Genomic DNA, 18,514 nt, shown 5'->3' on the forward strand with positions numbered 1-18,514 from the left:
GAAATATTTACTGTATACTGCGCCGATTATGTCATCAGCCCATGCACTCTTAAGGAACGGCCTCCCGTGCCTTTTCTTCAGGGCCCTGTGCCGTGACTGGCGGCTTCCACGCGCATGTGCGAGAGTGACGTCATCATGGCTCCAGTCAGTCACAGTGCCTGAACCCGAAAGAAAGAAGATGAAGATATTCACCATCTCAACGCTGTGCGGGTGCTGCTTAGAGAGCTTTGTTCTAAGGTGAGTATTTCATAATAAGCTAGTATGCTATGCATACTGTCTCATTATGCCTTTTATCTTACAGTTTTTGGGGAATGGGGGTTTACAACCTCTTTAAAGCGGTTGTAAACCCGCATATACATTTTTTTTTGTTTTTTTACACCTGCAAGGCAAAAGCCATAATGAGCTAGTATGCACCACATATTAGCTCATTATGAAATATTTACCTCGGAACGAGGTGTAGGGAACTTACCTGGTCCACGCCAAGCCGAGCGTGTCTTCTGGGTATCGCCACTCCAGCGCTGTGATTGGCTGGAGCGGCGATGACGTCACTTCCGCGCATGCGCGTGGGAGATTTCATTCCAGCATGGGCCGCCCTTCAGCCGAGGATCCCCCCTGCGCATGCGCCGCTGCAATCAGCGGCGCATTGCGAGGGGAATATCTCCTAAACTGTACAGGATTAGGATACATTCTTTATACCTACAGGTAAGCCTTATTATAGGCTTAGCTGTAGGCAAAAGTAAAAAATGTGGGTTTACAACCACTTTAATGTGACGCCAAATAAAATAAAAACATAAAATAACAAATCAAATTAAAAAAAAAGTTTACATATTGATTAATGAAATAGAAATAAAAAAACATCCAGAAAATAATAGTTAAAGGGTGAGGGGGAAGGAGTTAATTGGGGCTAAATAGGATAAACCAAAAGGTAAGAAGGTGTTAAATGATTGCTTGAGTGGCTTTGGGAGTAATGAACACTCTGTTATATAGAATATAATCAGATTTTTTCATAGTTTGGGTTTATTGAAGTTTTTTCGGGTGTGTCTAGCACATACAGTGTTCTCAACAAGCTAAAGGAAACCTTTCCTGAGAAGAACACGTAGAATGCCATTGGTGACCTCATTCTGCAAATGCTGACTGCCTGCTTGTTATGCTGATCCACTGGTGTCAGCTCTTCATTACAGTCTTTAACTCAGAACAATTACACAGAGCAGGCTTTCTCTTGTCTGTCTTCCTTATCTGTCTTCTTCCAGCTCAAGGACTCAAAAATATTGATGCCAAAGGGTCAACATAGATGCCAGGAAACCCATATTTTCATTTTTTCAGCTATAAGGTTTCCCATATTACCCTATATTACCCTATTACAGCAGGGTATACTCTCACCAATCTACCTTACCTGGGCACCTCCACTTTACAGAGGTCCACTCTTGTAAACTCCTGAACTTACCTGAGTAGATGACATCACACTGCCCCCCCCCCATGTGACAGTGTTTTGGCCTGGGGTCTAGAGCAACAAAGAGAAGGACACTAATGAAACAGGGTGGCTTCATAAACATGTTACTGACATTTATAAAGTTGTTTTTGTTATCTAGCAATGCATTTGTTTGGGTGTTTGCAGTTACAAATTAAGGTGTTTGTGTTTTGCTTACAGGATGTTACTCCTATGCTCACCTTGGTTGTAGTTCCGAGACTTCCACGTGGGGCTGTGGTAGAATGGCACGTTTTGGCTACTTCAAGTGATCCTGTTGACCAGAGTCATTTCTCGTCATCCATACAGAGATCGGGCTATCATGCAATGTTTGAAGGCTCCATATCAAGCTGTAAGACATGTGCCTCCCTTGTCCTGTCAGTCTCTGCTTCTTCACCCCAGAAACCTGTGTTAGACTGTCACCATGTGAGCGCTCTTATAGAAGATGGTCTCCAGAAAGCTTTCTCAGAACTTTCTTCACAACATCTAATACCATTGTGTTGCAGAACTTTCTACAGGAGCAACAATTTAGAGTTGCAAAGTCTCCAAGAAGGTGAGTCACAGCTTTTTGCAACTTATAGGTTTATCAGTAGACTGGAGGGTTAAGCCTACCATAGATGGATCAAAATTAAACCGGCTTGCGTGGCCGCTCCCGCTCGACAAAAGTCTATCAAAGGTTGGAAAAAAAATTTCAATAAGAATGTCCCTGCTGTCAGAATACAATGGGATTGGTTTACTAAAACTGGAGAGTGCCAAATTCTGGTGCAGCTCTGACTAGAAACCAATCAGCATCCAGTTTTTTTTGCCAAAGCTTAATTGAACAAGCTGAAGTTAGAAGCTGATTGGCTGCCATGTACAGCTGCATCAGATTTCGATCTCTCCAGTTTTAGTAAATCAACCCTATTGTCTCAGCGGGAAGGATTCCCCAAAGCCTACTGGCTAAAGGAAAAAAAAATCGGTCTATCTATGGCCAGCCTTAGGGACAAAGTAAAGATTGTTCTTTGCCATGCATTACTTTTCTCTCAAGTGAACGCTTTCATCAAATCAAATAATTAAGCTATGTATGTAGGAAGAGTAGGGCAGCATTTGTGTAAAGATATGCTCACCTTTTCAGTACTTCTTTGAAGATCTAGAACTGTAATCCTTCAGCCAGTGATTGCTGCTCCCACTAGTTTACCTCTATCTGATAATTAGGGTTGTCCCATACCGATAACGAGCGTTGTACTCACACAAATGCTCCCGATGCCTAATCCGATACCTGGGAGAGGTGTCACAACCGGAGCAGAGAGCGAGACCTCAAGCATTGGAACTAGGTAGGCTGGCAGGTGTGCAGGATGCAGCTGCTTTATCCATATTCGGTGACCGAAGACGTCAATTTCGGTAACAGAAGTGACGCTCTGCGACGCTGTCAGCGGTTTGACATCCCGACACCCATCTTGGTACACCCTGCACTCGGCCGCAGTAAGCCAGCTGTGCCCATATGCTCCTCATTGAAGCCCATATGCTCCTCATTGAAGCCCATATGCTCCTCATTGAAGCCCATATGCTCCTCATTGAAGCCCATATGCTCCTCATTGAAGCCCATATGCTCCTCATTGAAGCCCATATGCTCCTCGTTCAAGCCCATATGCTCCTCATTCAAGCCCATATGTTCCTCATTCGTGCCCACATGTAAATCATTCATGCCTCATTTATGTAATATGTGCCTCATTCATGCCTCACCTGTGCCTCATTCGTGCCTCACCTGTGCCTCATTCATGTGTCACCTGTGTCCATCTGTGGGTCATTCATGACCATCTGTGGCTCATTCATGACCATCTGTGGCTCATTCATGACCATCTGTGCTTTATTCATGCCCATCTGTGCTTCATCCATGCACATCCATGCCACATCAGTGCTCATTCTGTGCCACATCCATGCCTCATTCGTGCCACATCAGTGCTCATTCTGTGCCACATCCATGCCTCATTCTGTGCCACATCCATGTCTCATTCCGTGCCACATCTGGCCTCATCCGTGGTCATTCATGCCACATCCATGCCACATCAGTGCTCATTTATGCAACATCCGTGCCACTACCGTGCTTATCAGGGCCCTACAGTGCCTCACAAATGTGTAATAGATAGTCAAGGAAATTCGATTTGTAATTGTATGTCCCTAGAGCACCTTACGACACTCCCTGAATGTTGGGCCTCTGTATGTGGCCAGGCTGAGTAAAAGTCTCACACATGGGGTATCGCCATACTCAGGAGGAGTAGGAGAATGTATTTTGGGGTCAATATTTTCTATGTATATGCTAGGTGTTAGAAATACCTTATAAATGGACAACTTTGTTTTTATTTAAAAAAAAAAACATTTTCATTTTCTTTACACATTTTCCAAAAATGACATGTTTAAAAGTCTCATAATTCCTCATAAATTATAGGTTGGGGTGTTTGCTTTCCAAAATGGGGTCATTTTGTGGGTGTCTTTATTGTCCTGGTGCAATAATATTTGTCATTATTTTGGTTCAGGGATTTTAATTCTGCCCACCTCAGCAAAACCTGACTTTGTACTAAAAGAGAAAGGTACACAGTACCAAGGCAGCTCTAATTATAAATGTAGCCCATAGGGCATTGCAATCCAAAATAACCTAACAAATGAAGGTGAACAGTTCAGTATTTGCAGTATCTCATTACACATTACATGTTTGTATGATGCAATTCCTGATCCCTTTTATGGAATGAGCAAAATGAAATCTTAGTCATGTATTGACTTGATATTAAATGTTGCTGATAGCAATAGGGTGTTCCTTCTCCTATAAACTGGTAAAACCTTTATTTCATTTAATGTGTGATAAGGAAATCTTTACCTGTTTTTGTTTTCTGCAAGGTCTGTATGATTTCAAACCAGATCTGTGTTTATTCAGAGAAAAATAACTGGTTATCTGGATAGATGACATGGTAAGGAAGGAGCTTATAGTTCCTTTCATGTACTACCTCATCATCCTGTACAAAGTAAAAGAAACAAGTTAGTGGATACTAGCTTGTTTCTTTTACTTTGCACAACAAAGTACAAATTTGTTTTAACAAAGTGACCCTTCACACTCTAAAATTGTGAATAAAATATTGCTGGTTTGAATGCAGCAAATGCATTGGGGCCAGTTTCCTATGTTCTTTACACATGCAGTTCATTCCATCCACTTAAAATTATTTTGTTCTGCTTTCTTTATCGTACATCACGGGACACAGAGCGGCATTCATTACTATATGGGTTATATGGAGTACCTTCAGGTGTAGACACTGGCAATCTCAAACAGGAAATGCCCCTCCCTATATAACCCCCTCCCATAGGAGGAGTACCTCAGTTTTTCCGCCAGTGTCTTAGGTGTTAGTCATGGTTTAGCTTGCCTCCACATCCTTGGGATTAGGTGAGCTAACCGGTTCTGTCCAAAAAAGCCTCAGCGCTAAAGTGGTCAGTAACCGGACCCCAAACCCTTGGGGTATAGCCCATAATGCTTTTCTTTTTAGAGAGCTGGACCCTGGGCCCAGAACTTAGAAACCTTTGGGTGCCTAATGTTTCTGTTGCCAGAGTGCTATATGGGCCCAGGACAGTGGATCCTTCATAGGAACCCAGGGCCTGAAGGTCTAGACATCCCCACCGAGATGGGGGAAGATTGGGCCTCTTGCTTGGCAAAGTCCTGCGGCATGGAGCAGGTAAGTGAGGGGAAAACTTGCGGAACTTGGTTCTTAGCAGGTTTTTTCTGGGGGGTCACAGGGGACATGCCTAAAGTTATGCACTGCATCTGGCAAACTAGTCACATATCATAAAGATAGGATGGCTCTATATGTATTATTCCCCATAAGATGTGACCTCCCTTGTAGTGTTGGAAAAGCATTGAGTGGGGCCTGTGTGATATAAAAGTATATGTGTGTGTCAGAGAGCTGTGCTTACCTGCAAGCCTCCAGGCGATGCTCCATTCAGTCTTCCTCCTCACGGCCTGCAAAGCAGGCAAAACGCTGACCTCCTCATGGTTCCAGGCTGCAGGCTGCAGTTTGCTGGAGCAGAGAGGTCCCTTCCTCCCAACCCCACCCCCCCCCTGTCGGGAGGGGCATTTCCTGTTTGAGATTGCTGGGGGGGAAGGGCGGGTCAGTGGCTTAAGGAAGGGGCGGCCCTTCCTTGTTTGTTCCATATAGCTCATTCAATACTTTGGAACTGAGGAGGAAAGACCAGAACGGCAAGCACGGGGCGCCGAGGACACACAGTGGCCAGAAAGAATATTGCAGTCTTCAGAAAGACTGTTTTCAAGCCTAGGAATAGGCTGTTTCTTTTCCATCTCATAGTTTTTTCTTGCAATACTACTCAGGGGGACAGAATGTTTTTTCTTTCCTAGATTTGAAAAAAAAAAAAAAAAAAAAAAGATTTTTTTTTTGAAAAAAAAAAAAAAAAAGTGTCATCTAGGGGAGAGGAAGCATTTTTTTATCCCCCAAACAGGTGTTTGGGCATTTAACTATTTATAAGTCCCAGGTACCAATAAGTAGCAGGTGTACCTCGGTATTGTACCATGGCATCAAAAAACAAGGGTACAAGAGGTGGGGATTCCCCCAGAGAGTCTGAGGTCTCGGACAAAGCTATGCCGCTGCTTTCCCCACAGGGAGCCTTGGGGCCATCGGGATCTGGGGCTGGAGCTGACGCGGGTCAGTCCAACCCTAAGATGGTCACGGAGGAGGTATTACTCACCTCTTTAAAAGAGATGCAGAAAAGCATGGGTAAAATGATAGCCGCAGCTATGCGGGGCAGTAAGCGGAATAGATCTCCGTCGCCCGAGCGCGGACCCTCAGAAGAGGAGGTCCTTTCCTCAGGGGAATTGGACGACCTCTTGGACAAGGACCAAGTAGGTTCAGGGATCGAGGATCCGGATACAGAGGAGTCTGGGGCAGTCTCCCTGAGGGAGAGCTGGTGGATTCAAGGATTGTCGGACTTGGTCCATAGGGCATTCAACTTGCCAGTACCAGATCTCCAGGTATCGACGGTTTCAGCTTTGGGCTCACTGAGGGCGCCTCAAAGCAATGCTGTGTTTCCGATCCATCCTCTATTAGAGGGAGTTTTGTTCCAAGATTGGAACAAGCCAGATAAGATCTTCTTACCACCTAAGAAGTTCTCTGTCCTATATCCTATGGAAGAAAAATTTTCCAAAAGATGGGCTACTCCTGCAGTGGACGCAGCCATCTCATGTGTTAACAAATCGTTAACATGCCCTGTAGAAAACATACAGGTGTTCAAGGATCCAGTTGATAAGCGCTTGGAAGCACTACTTAAGAACTCCTTCACTACTGCAGGGGCAGTAGTACAGCCAGCTGTGGCTGCGATTGGGGTCGCTCAAGCATTATCGGATCAATTTAAGCAGATGCTTAAACTTATTCCTGCCCAGCAGGCAGAAGAATTTTCGGATGTCCCTAAGGCCATATGTTTTACGGTAGACGCAATCAAGGATTCTTTCCAGCAAGCGTCACGTTTATCGTTATCCCTTATCCATATGAGAAGACTCTTATGGTTAAAAAGCTGGGAGGCTGAGCCCCCATGCAAGAAGCTCCTGGTAGGGTTCCCCTTCCATGGAGGACGACTCTTCGGAGAAGACCTAGATAAATACATTCAGACCATTTCAAACGGCAAGAGTACTCTCTTGCCAACTAAGAAGAAGGTTCAGGGGCCTGCGTTTAAACGACAGTATTCCCCTGGGCAGGGGCCCTCTAATGCCAAGCAGTATCGACGGCCTCCTGCAAAAGCAAACTTCGGCTTCAACAGCAAATCACAAGGACAGGCTGTTAGAGGCAAAAGGCAGTGGTTTCGCAAACCAGCAAAACCAGCCCCCAAGCCAACCTTATGAAGGGGCGCCCCCACCCACGAAGGTGGGGGGAAGGCTGCGACTCTTTTCAGAGATTTGGGAAGCCAGCATTCCCGACGAGTGGGTACGGTCTTCCGTGGCCACAGGCTACAAATTAGATTTCCTAAGGTTTCCTCCTCCTCATTTCCAGAAGTCGAGGATTCCAAACGATCCGGAAAAGGGAGCCGCATTAAGATCGGCATTAGATCATCTACTTTCCCAGGAAGTAATAGTAGAGGTACCAGTCCTGGAACAGGGGCTGGGTTTCTACTCCAACCTATTCATCATCCCAAAATCCAATGGAGATGTCAGGCCAATTTTGGACCTAAAGATGGTAAATGCATATCTAAAGATCCGCTCATTTCGGATGGAATCCGTGCGGTCAGCAGCTGCCACACTCCAGAAGGACGACTTCATGGCGTCCATAGACATAAAGGATGCCTACCTTCATGTTCCAATTTATCAGCCACATCAAAGATATCTACGCTTCATGGTGGCTTCGCGTCACTTCCAATTCGTGGCGCTTCCCTTCGGGTTGGCTACGGCCCCCCGGGTGTTCACGAAGGTCCTAGCTCCGATCCTAGCCAAGCTAAGGATCCAAGGGGTCACGATCCTAGCATACCTGGACGACCTCCTAGTCATAGACCACTCGTCTCCCGGCTTGGAGCGAGCAGTGGCCCTCACGGTCCAATACCTCGAGAGGTTCGGCTGGGTCCTAAATCGAGAAAAGTCAGCTTTCCAGCCCACAAGGCAGTTGGAATATCTCGGCATGAGATTAGACACAGAACAACAAGGAGTGTTCCTACCTCTGAGGAAGGTAAAAGCCATCAAGGAATTAATCCTACTGGTTCTAAGCACTCGCATCCTACAGGCAGCCATCCTGTCAGCATGGAGCAGAAGGCCACAGGCCTTGGATATCCCGTTGCCGCTCTTATCAAGAGTCCGACAAAGTCTGTGTTGGTGGTTAGACCCTCAGAATCTACTGAAGGGGAAGTCTTTCAGCCCAGTGGCTTGGAAGATAGTGACCACAGATGCCAGCCTGACGGGCTGGGGAGCAATTTTGGATGGTTGCACTCGCCAAGGTACTTGGGCAAAGCCAGAGAAGCAGTTGCCCATCAACATCTTGGAGCTCAGAGCTGCTCGACTAGCCCTCAGGGCTTGGACGTCAAAATTGCAGGGGTTCCCGGTGAGAATTCAATCAGACAATGCCACGGCCGTGGCATACATAAATCACCAAGGGGGAACCAGGAGTCAAGCCGCTCAGAGAGAGGTGAGCTTGATTCTCCTATGGGCAGAGGCGCATGTGCCCTGCATATCGGCAATATTCATTCCAGGAGTGGACAACTTTCAGGCGGACTTCTTAAGCCGCCAGACTCTATGGCCGGGGGAATGGTCTCTGCATCCACAAGTCTTTCAAGCACTCTGCCAAAGATGGGGAGTGCCGGACGTGGATATCATGGCATCGAGACTCAACAAGAAACTAGACAGGTTCGTATTCCGCTCAAGGGATCCGATGGCCTGCGGAACCGATGCGTTGGTTTGCCCTTGGCATCAGTTCAAACTTCTTTATGCGTTTCCCCCGCTCCAGTTACTACCCCGCCTGCTGCGCAGGATCCGGGTGGAACACATACCAGTCATCCTGGTAGCTCCAGCATGGCCCAGAAGGGCATGGTACTCACTCATCCTAAAGATGGTAGTGGGAGACCCTTGGACTCTTCCTCTACGGCCAGACCTGCTATCGCAAGGTCCGATCCTCCACCCTGCCTTACGGCATCTAAATTTGACGGCCTGGAAGCTGAATCCCTGATTCTCAGGGGTAGAGGTCTGTCTCAGAAAGTAGTCTCTACCCTAATCAGAGCCAGGAAACCGGTCTCTAGGGTGATTTATTACAGGGTCTGGAAGGCCTATGTAGGCTGGTGTGAGTCCAAGCGATGGCTTTCTCGCAAATTTACCATCGATAGAGTATTAAGTTTTCTCCAGCTAGGAGTGGATAAAGGATTGGCATTAAGCACAATCAAAGGACAGATTTCTGCTCTGTCAGTGTGGTTTCAGCGGCCGCTGGCCACCCACTCGCTGGTTAAGACCTTCCTTCAAGGGGTCTTACGTATTAGACCTCCAGTTAAATCCCCGCTTTGTCCGTGGGATTTAAATCTTGTTCTGTCAAGTTTACAGAAACAACCGTTTGAGCCGTTGGCTGAAATTCCTTTGGTTCTACTGACAAGGAAGTTAGTATTTTTGGTTGCCATAGTTTCCGCAAGAAGAGTTTCGGAGCTAGCGGCCTTATCCTGTAAGGAACCATATCTTGTTTTTCATAAGGACAGGGTCGTTCTCCGCCCTCATCCTTCCTTCCTACCGAAGGTCATATCCAGTTTTCATTTGAACCAGGATTTGGTATTACCATCCTTCTTCCCTAAACCTACTTCCAGAAAGGAAGGGTTGCTGCATACCTTGGATATCGTCAGGGCCATGAAGGCCCATCTTAAAGCTACAAAGAAGATCCGGAAAACAGATGTGCTGTTCATTCTACCGGATGGGCCCAAGAAGGGGCAGGCAGCTGCAAAGTCCACCATTTCTAGGTGGATTAAGCAATTAATCACTCAGGCCTACGGCTTGAAAGGGTTGCCTCCTCCAGTATCATTAAAGGCTCATTCTACTAGAGCCATGGGCGCCTCCTGGGCAGCACACCACCAGATCTCTATGGCTCAAGTTTGCAAGGCGGCAACCTGGTCTTCTGTCCACACGTTTACAAAATTCTACAAGTTGGACGTAAGAAGGAATACTGATACTGCCTTCGGGCAGGCAGTGCTGCAGGCTGCAGTTTGAGACCCTCGGATTCCGGGGGCTCCTCTTTTTTGAGTTAAATTTAAAATTTAAAATTATTTTTCTCAACTAAGTTGGATTTATTATGATTTGAGTATATCTCTAAATTAAATCCTTTTGTCTTGGAGATGTTCTCCCTCCCCTCATTGTAAGCATTGCTTTGGGACATCCCATATAGTAATGAATGCCGCTCTGTGTCCCGTGATGTACGATAAAGAAAAAGAGATTTTTAATACAGCTTACCTGTAAAATCTTTTTCTTGGAGTACATCACGGGACACAGAGCTCCCACCCCTCTTTTTTGAGGACCATTTTGGGAGGCATACTGCTTGCTACAAAACTGAGGTACTCCTCCTATGGGAGGGGGTTATATAGGGAGGGGCATTTCCTGTTTGAGATTGCCAGTGTCTACACCTGAAGGTACTCCATATAACCCATATAGTAATGAATGCCGCTCTGTGTCCCGTGATGTACTCCAAGAAAAAGATTTTACAGGTAAGCTGTATTAAAAATCTCTTTTTCTGGCCATTCATATGACTCTTATAAAATGTAACAGTAAAACAAATGTCTGGTGCCTGCCTGGCGGGTGCGCGTGCTCTGTATACATTTTGCTGATGTCACCCTCTTGGTGCCAGGGTAGCGAGTCTTCAATACAGACAGGAGAAGACCTGTACATGGGTGTGATATCATTAATAGAGCTTTCAGCGGCAGCTCATATCTACTCCAAGAAGAATGCTAATTAGTGTCTGTCTGTAAATAAGGTGCCTCGCTTACTTACATTTCTGATGAAAGGATCTGTTAATATTAGAGGGAATTTTTTTTAACGTATTCTGTTTACAGCTAGAAGGCAGATTATTCCCTGTACAGAATAAACACGGTAGTTACAGTATAAGAGGGTCCACATCCACCATATCTAGATATTTATTTGATGCTGTGTTACATGGTATTGATTTCTGTAAACTGTCTCTACACGTATAAACATGGTATAGTAGATGGTCTAAGATTTCAGGCATGTTACAGGAATTGGTTAGAGACATGCTACAGGAATTGGTTAGAGACATGCTACAGGAATTGGTTAGAAACATCAGGCATGCTACATGAGTAGGGGACATACTTCAAGAGACAGTCAAAGACTGGGAATATGTTTCCACATTGCAGTACCTTTACATATCAGTGCACCCACATCATCACTCCCTACAGCTCTCTAAAGTTACTGCCACCGTAATTGGTATTCCTGTCAGAAAGATTCATTATTAAAGTCCAGATTGAAAAAAACAAAGCATAAAAAGGAAGACGATAATGTACAGCACAAATAAAACAAGGAAAGAGGGAAATACATATATCCAATCATTTGGCCGAAGACATTGTAACTTACTGTTTTACTTTACTAGCCCTAAGTAAGCATGGAAAACACTGATTTCTGGCTGTTGGAGCCTAAGGGATGTACCAGAAGCACCAAAGGTCTGGATGTGGGTCTTAAGTTGGGTACCGGGGGGTTTAAGGAACTGCAGAAGATGGCTTTGCTTTACTTGGATAAAAACATTAATCATAGGAGATCACATGCAGCTCTTTCTTCTGTGTGGAGGCTTGGAGACCCCTGGCCTACATCATTGTGCAGCAATGGTAAAGAAATAAGCATTGTGAAATGGATTTAGGCTTTATGTTCTTTGTTGTTTAGTCATGGTGTTATGTTGAAATACATTTTTCTAATGAAAATATGATTTTTATAAATAGATGTGAGATTAAACTGTCATTTGTTTTTTAGCTTTAAAATTATTATTTTATTTTTTTAACACCACAGTTTTTGAGGTAGTGATTCTTATTTTCAGTTTAAGAACGCAGGAGCAGAAACTTTCCTTCGGGCCCATTTACAACTATGGGTGCTTGTAGCAGTATATAGTAACAAATAAGTATAAGGGGTGGATGAGCCTCAATAGTTTCATTTTAAAAACAAACTGAACTGCAGCACATGGATGGAAGCCAGCCATATAGCATTGAATGGGTTTTCAACTTGACATGCATCGACATGCCTTAAAGTGATTGTGAAGTCCTTTTTGTTTATTTTTCTATAAAAAAAGAAACATGTTATACTTATCTGCTCTGTGTAGTGGTTTTGCACAGAGCAGCCCGAAAACTCCTCTTCTCTGGTCCCTCTTCTGTGCTCCTGGCCCCTCCCTCCTGTTGAGTGCCCCCACAGCAGGCAGCTTGCTATGGCGGCAGCCAAGCCACAGATCCCTGTGCCAATTTAGAGACAGAGATTTGGTTTGGCCCCACCCCCTCTCTCTCCTGAGTGGATTACTGACTTTGACAGCAACGGGAGCCAATGGCGCCGCTGCTGTGTCTCAGCCAATCGGGAGGGAGAGTCCAGGACAGCCGAGACACTTGTGGACATCATGGGACAGAGATGGGGCACCGGTAAGCATTAGGGGGCTGCTGCACACAAAATGCCTTTTATCTTAATGCATAGAATGCATTAAGATAAAAAAGAAAACATTCTGACTTACAACCACTTTAAACTGGACAAGTCCAACTAGGCCTTTAAAGGGGTTGTAAAGGTAAAAAATGTTTTTCCTAAATAGCTTCCCTTACCTTAGTGCAGTCCTCCTTCACTTACCTCATCCTTCCATTTTGCTTTTAAATGTCCTTATTTCTTCTGAGAAATCCTCACTTCCTGTTATCTGTCACAGTAATGCGAGGCTTTCGCCCTGGTGTGGAGTGTCATGCTCGCCCCCTCCCTTGGACTGCAGGAGAGTCAGGACGCCCACTAACACAAAGCTCCTTTCTCTATCTGCAACGTAGAGAGCATCCTGACTCTCCCGCCGTCCAAGGGAGGGGGCGAGCACGACACTCCACACCAGGGAGAAAGCCTTGCATTACTGTGTGGAGTTACAGACAGAAGAACAGGAAGTGAGGATTTCTCAGAAGAAATAAGGACATTTAAAAGCAAAATAAAAGGATGAGGTAAGTGAAGGAGGACTGCACTAAGGTAAAGGAAGCTATTTAGGATTTTTTTTTTTTTTTTTTTTACCTTTACAACCCCTTTAAGAAATCCTTTGCATACAGAACAAACCACAAAGTTGCAACAGAAATGTAAGCAGTCGCATAGATGTACAGTCAATGTACGTACATTTCAAAGTGCTTAGGTCCCAGAGGGGATGGCTGTCATTTACTTTCTTGCACCAAGCTGGTATTTGCATACGTGAGAGTCTATAACTTTCTATAATCTTAATAATTGTCTCTATTACCATAATATACTTGTGTGCTTTTCCATGTACTTTCTCCTCTTGTAAACTGGAGCGCCCCATCTGATTATCACATTGAGCAGCCAGATACCATAGTTTTAACACATTTTATCTGCCCTCTTCCGCACAGCACCCTAAATTGGTTCTAATCCTTACGTAGACCTAGACTTTATCTTTACCTTGATATGTAATATCCTTTTTCCACTGTCATTGATATATACAGTCTTTACAGATAATATTTTTTCAGCTCTGCACCATAGGTTCTTACTGCACATTGCCTACTATAATAGCATTTAAGTTTCCAGAGATAAAATTGTACAGACATTGAAAAAGCTATACTTAAAAAAGAGAGGTGCTTTAAAACATCTTATAAAAGCTTTTTACCCTACAGATTGTCTTGATTTTCACCACCACAGGACACCACAAGTGCATAAAACTGAATCCCTTATTACTTTATATATGCTAATTAAATGCAAATATCAGAGGAATAATATTGTAACGGTGAAGAATAACATAACACTAATTTCTTGGTCTAGGACAAAACAGCTGTTCTGATAAAACAGTTATTTTCCCATTTGTGTTGAACTTTATTGTAGATCTGTGTATTTCTGTGCATTTGGGACCGACAATGCAGTTTCAGAGCCTTAATGCTTAGAAAATGGCTCACACTGTACTGGAAGCACGGGCAAAAGAGAGTTCTCCCACTACAGAGGGAACTGAAGGATTATGTTTTGTCTGGAGATAATGCTCCACAACCTCAATGAATCCTCTCTATGTAACTTCCACACTGCCAGGGAACCAGGAGAGACTTGCTGTGTAATGATAATCTCCTTAGAATGAGAATTTTTTTTTTGTTGTGCTTTATTAATTCAGGGCCTGATGGGGGATATTAGCAGCTCTTGAAATTGGAAAGGCCGGGAGCATTGCAATTTGCTGAATCCCAAAATGTTTCAAATGAGCAGATAAACAGCAGCAATAATTGGCCTTTATTAAATCAAGGAGTCGTTCATTACAAGTATCCCAGCTGTACCAGAGAGAGGCAAGGAGGGGTAGCTGAGCCTGTGCTCTGTAAGAGAAATTCTTGTGTGAACCAGAACCTAATTTTAAGGGGCCTATTCAGTGAATTTCATCACCTTTATGTATGCACTTTTGCTGTTTTCTCCAATTTATATAAATTTAAATTGCAAAGTTGTCCAAGTAGAAAAAGAAAGTGAAAAACTGGTAAAGAACAATTACATTTAATAGCAACCACCTTAAAAATCCTTTCCATACCAAAAAATAAAAAAAACTATAAAACCATACTGGGCACATAATGTAGGCAGGAAAAAACTCAATAGCACAAATAAGGAGTGATGTAGTCACAGGGGAAACCCATTAATAGCTAGATTCAGATAGGTTTATGCCGCCGTATCAGTAGATACGCCATCGTTACTCTGAATCTACGCCGTCGTAAATTTAAGCGTATTCTGGAAACCAGATACGCTTAAATCAGGCTAAGATACGAGCAGCGTAAGTCTCCTACGCCGTCGTATCTTAGGGTGCATATTTACGCTGGCCGCTAGGTGGCGCTTCCGTTGAGTTCGGCGTAGAATATGCAAATGACTAGATACGCCGATTCAGAAACGTACATGCGCCCGTCGCAATTAGTTACGCCGTTTACGTTAGAGATACGCCGGCGTACCGATAAAGCTGCTCCCTAGGTGGCGCAGCCCATGCAAGGTATGGACGTCGGAACAGGCTGGACGTAATTTACGTTCACGTCGGAACGGCGTACTTTGGAGCAATGCACACTGGGATATGTCCACGGATGGCGCATGCGCCGTTCATAAAAAACGTCAATCATGTCGGGTCACGAGTAATTTACATAAAACATGCCCACCTCATCCTCATTTGAATTAGGCGCGCTTACGCCGGACCATTTATGCTACGCCGCCGTAACTTAGGAGGCAAGTGCTCTGTGAATACAGCACTTGCCTCTCTGACTTACGGCAGCGAAGCGTATATGCGATACGCTACGCCGCCTCAAAAGTGAGCCGCCCTACCTGAATCCAGCTAATAGTCTCTATAGGATGGGAGAAAAAGCCCAAACGTAGAGGGACCACAATGGCTGAAGCTCTTCCAGCACAGTATTGGATGTTCTCTGTGCACTAAAACAAATAAAAAAGCAGAAGGCGCCACCATCAAAGTCTATACATTTATTAAAAGCAATTATAAAAAAGAGGGTTTAAATGCACTCACAAAAGCAAGAGGAAACAGGCATATCATCAGTCCTTAATTGCTTGCAAAAGCTCGATGAGGAGGCGGCCAGAGTAGCGCCAGAAGGCAGTTGTGTAGGACAAGCTGAATGTGGCTGAGTGGTGTAGAAGCTCAACGTGTGAGGCCCTGTGCACACGAGCAGACATGTCCGATGAAAACGGTCCGCGGACCGTTTTCATCGGACATGTCTGCTGGGAGCATTTGGTCTGATGTGTGTACACACCATCAGACCAAATTCCCCGCGGACAGAAAACACGGTGACGTGGCGGCGACGTGTGCGAACCAGGAAGTTTAATGCTTCCACGCATGCGTCAAATCACTTTGACGCATGCAGGGGATTTCGGTCCGATGGTTAGGTGTACTAACCATCGGACATGTCCGACGGACAGGTTTCCACCGGACAAGTTTCTTAGCATGCTAAGAAACTTTTGTCCGCTAGAAACCTGTCCGCTAGGCCGAAAAAATGTCCGCTAGGCCCTACACACGGTCGGACATGTCCGCGGAAACTGGTCAGCGGACCAGTTTCAGCGGACATGTTCGGTCGTGTGTACGAGGCCTCAGAGGTAGAATCCACAAGCAGGAGCTGCAATGCAAGCCAGGCACCGGTCTATAGTGACATCTATAGGAAATGGGTAGTAACATGTTTGTCAAAGATTTCTAGCATCCTACACCACTCCTCAGCCACATTCCGCTTTTCATACACAGATGCCTACGGGCGCTACTCTGTCAATCTGCCGGGCCGCCTCCTCACCGAGTTTCACCAGCAATTAAATTGTTTGTTAACCCACATTTCTTACTTTATATAATCCTCCTTGTCTCCTAAGGATATCTGCTTCTATGTGTGTGTTTTAAAACAAAATCTGTATATACCATATTTCTGAGCGCCAATCAGCACTGACGTGACCCGCTGCCTCCCTCCTCTCCCCGTCTGACAGATGCAACAGGAGGCCCCGAGATTCCCCCGCTGACGTTAGTCTGGAGGGGAAGAAGAAAAAGGCGGGTCACGCGCACAGGAGCACATATCCTTAGGAGACCAGGGGGATTATATAAAGTAAGAAATGTTATTTTAGCAGCAGGAGGGGCGGCAGGCCCTGACACAGGAACTGGCAGGGAGGGGAAGGGGGACAGGAGAGCTGCGGATGACAGAGGCATGTAAACTGACCATGGTGTCAGGGCTTGGCAGCCATAATATACTGTGGTCAGTTTACAGGGGGGAGGGCAGAAACTTTTTGTTAGGTTAACAAACACTTTAAGGACTGATGATATGCCTGTTTCCTCTTTGTGAGTGTTATTTAAACCCTCTTTATTATAATTTATTTTAATAACTGTATACTCTTAGCTAGCGTAAAAATGTTTTTTTTTTTTTACATAATATAGGCACCCTTCAAAGCCAGAACAATTTTCACTCACTAATTAGGCCAATCAATCCTCCACATTGCAGATACTGGAATTGCTGTCCATGGCCATCAGCAGAGGTTCCCATAGCCAGAAGCTTCAGCTCTGACAGAGGTAGTCCAGTCAGCAAAGAATTCAGGTGCCTGTCAGAATGATGAAGTTAAATGCCGCACATTAAAGAGTATAGTGTGTAGGTGGGAAATGTTTCTGGGCTTTAACTTCTTCAGCTTACTCCTGAAAGCACCTATCGAGTCAAAGATTGTCAAATAATTGACTTGTTAGCCCAATGCACATGAGCAGTACTTTTGGCATTGGTTCCTAACCAGTTACCCTTATAAAGTTCATTAGGTAAGTGATTTAAGTAATAAAACTGAGAAAGACACAAAGAGAACAGTATATTACAAGCATTACTCAAAAGAATCTATACAAAAAATGCTCCGAATGGCACTATAAAGTTGCATTATATAAAGGAACACTTTACTTTTAGCATGTGCTTGTATACCTTGTTTTTATGTTGGTCTATATAATCTATATAGGACTATAATTAAAACCCTTTTGTCTCTCTTGCAGATTTTCTGGTGATTCTGAAAAAGGTGTGGGGGAAGAACGCGCCGTGTCTTGTGCTGGTACCTGTAATAGACCTGCCCAGTTCTGAACTCCTAAACATGTCTTTCTGGCTCAGTTGTTGATCCCATGGAAAGGAACATTTAAATCTGGACTAAAAGACCAAAAAAAAAAAAAACATAATTTGTGCCCTTTGGTCTAATCACAGCGAGTGTATAAAGTCTTATTTTAAACAGTGAAAAGGGTTAACAACATTACAAAATGTGTTGTCTTTGGAAGCTATAGCTTATTTGAACTTTTTTATTCATATTAAACCTGAAATATTTTCTATTAAACCACAACCAACACAAAGATTGTATTATTTTTAATTGTACTTTTTACTCTGGTCTGTAGATGATGAAAGCAAGAGATGAACAAACTGGATTGGGATGTGACCTGGATAGTTTATGATATGACCACATCTTGATGGTTGTAATTGACAGATTTTGAACATGTCACTGCCGGTACTGACTAGTTTCAAAATCAGACTTCAGCTTAAAGCTGATCTCCAGACAGATATAAAAGATAAAAATGAATTCAGTTCTGTATTTATTAATATATTATTAGTATTATTATTATTATTATTTAATTAAACTTGGGAGAATTGGTATAAGGAGCCAGTCAGTTGTACTACAGCGCAAGAAACAAGCTGAAGGTAGAAGAATGCAAAGTAAAAGAGAGATCAGCTCATCAGTCTGCCGCTTCTCCTTTCAATGTCATATGGTGGGGAGGAGAGCAGACCTGTAAGGCCTCGTACACACGACAGAGTTTCTCGGCAGAATTCGTCGAGAATCTCGGTGAAGAGCCGGATTCTGTCGAGAAACTGTCGTGTGTACATTTTCGGCCCGATGGAGCCGCCGAGGAACTCGTC

General features: G+C 44.3%; 1 protein-coding gene across 2 annotated transcripts in view; it reads left to right on the forward strand.

The window, feature by feature from the left end:
• Positions 1-17,950, forward strand: part of DPH6 (diphthamine biosynthesis 6) — a 143,050-nt gene extending 125,100 nt beyond the window's left edge. For both annotated transcript variants that reach the window (XM_040333224.1, XM_040333223.1), the window contains exons 14-15: positions 1,649-2,018; positions 17,611-17,950. In XM_040333224.1, the coding sequence (XP_040189158.1) occupies positions 1,649-2,018; positions 17,611-17,729 (489 nt within the window). In that variant the 3' untranslated portion in view covers positions 17,730-17,950. The remainder of the gene's footprint in view (positions 1-1,648; positions 2,019-17,610) is intronic.
• Positions 17,951-18,514: the final 564 nt, after the last annotated feature.

The sequence above is a fragment of the Rana temporaria genome, chromosome 13 (assembly GCF_905171775.1).
Source record: "Rana temporaria chromosome 13, aRanTem1.1, whole genome shotgun sequence".
NCBI lineage: Eukaryota > Metazoa > Chordata > Amphibia > Anura > Ranidae > Rana > Rana temporaria.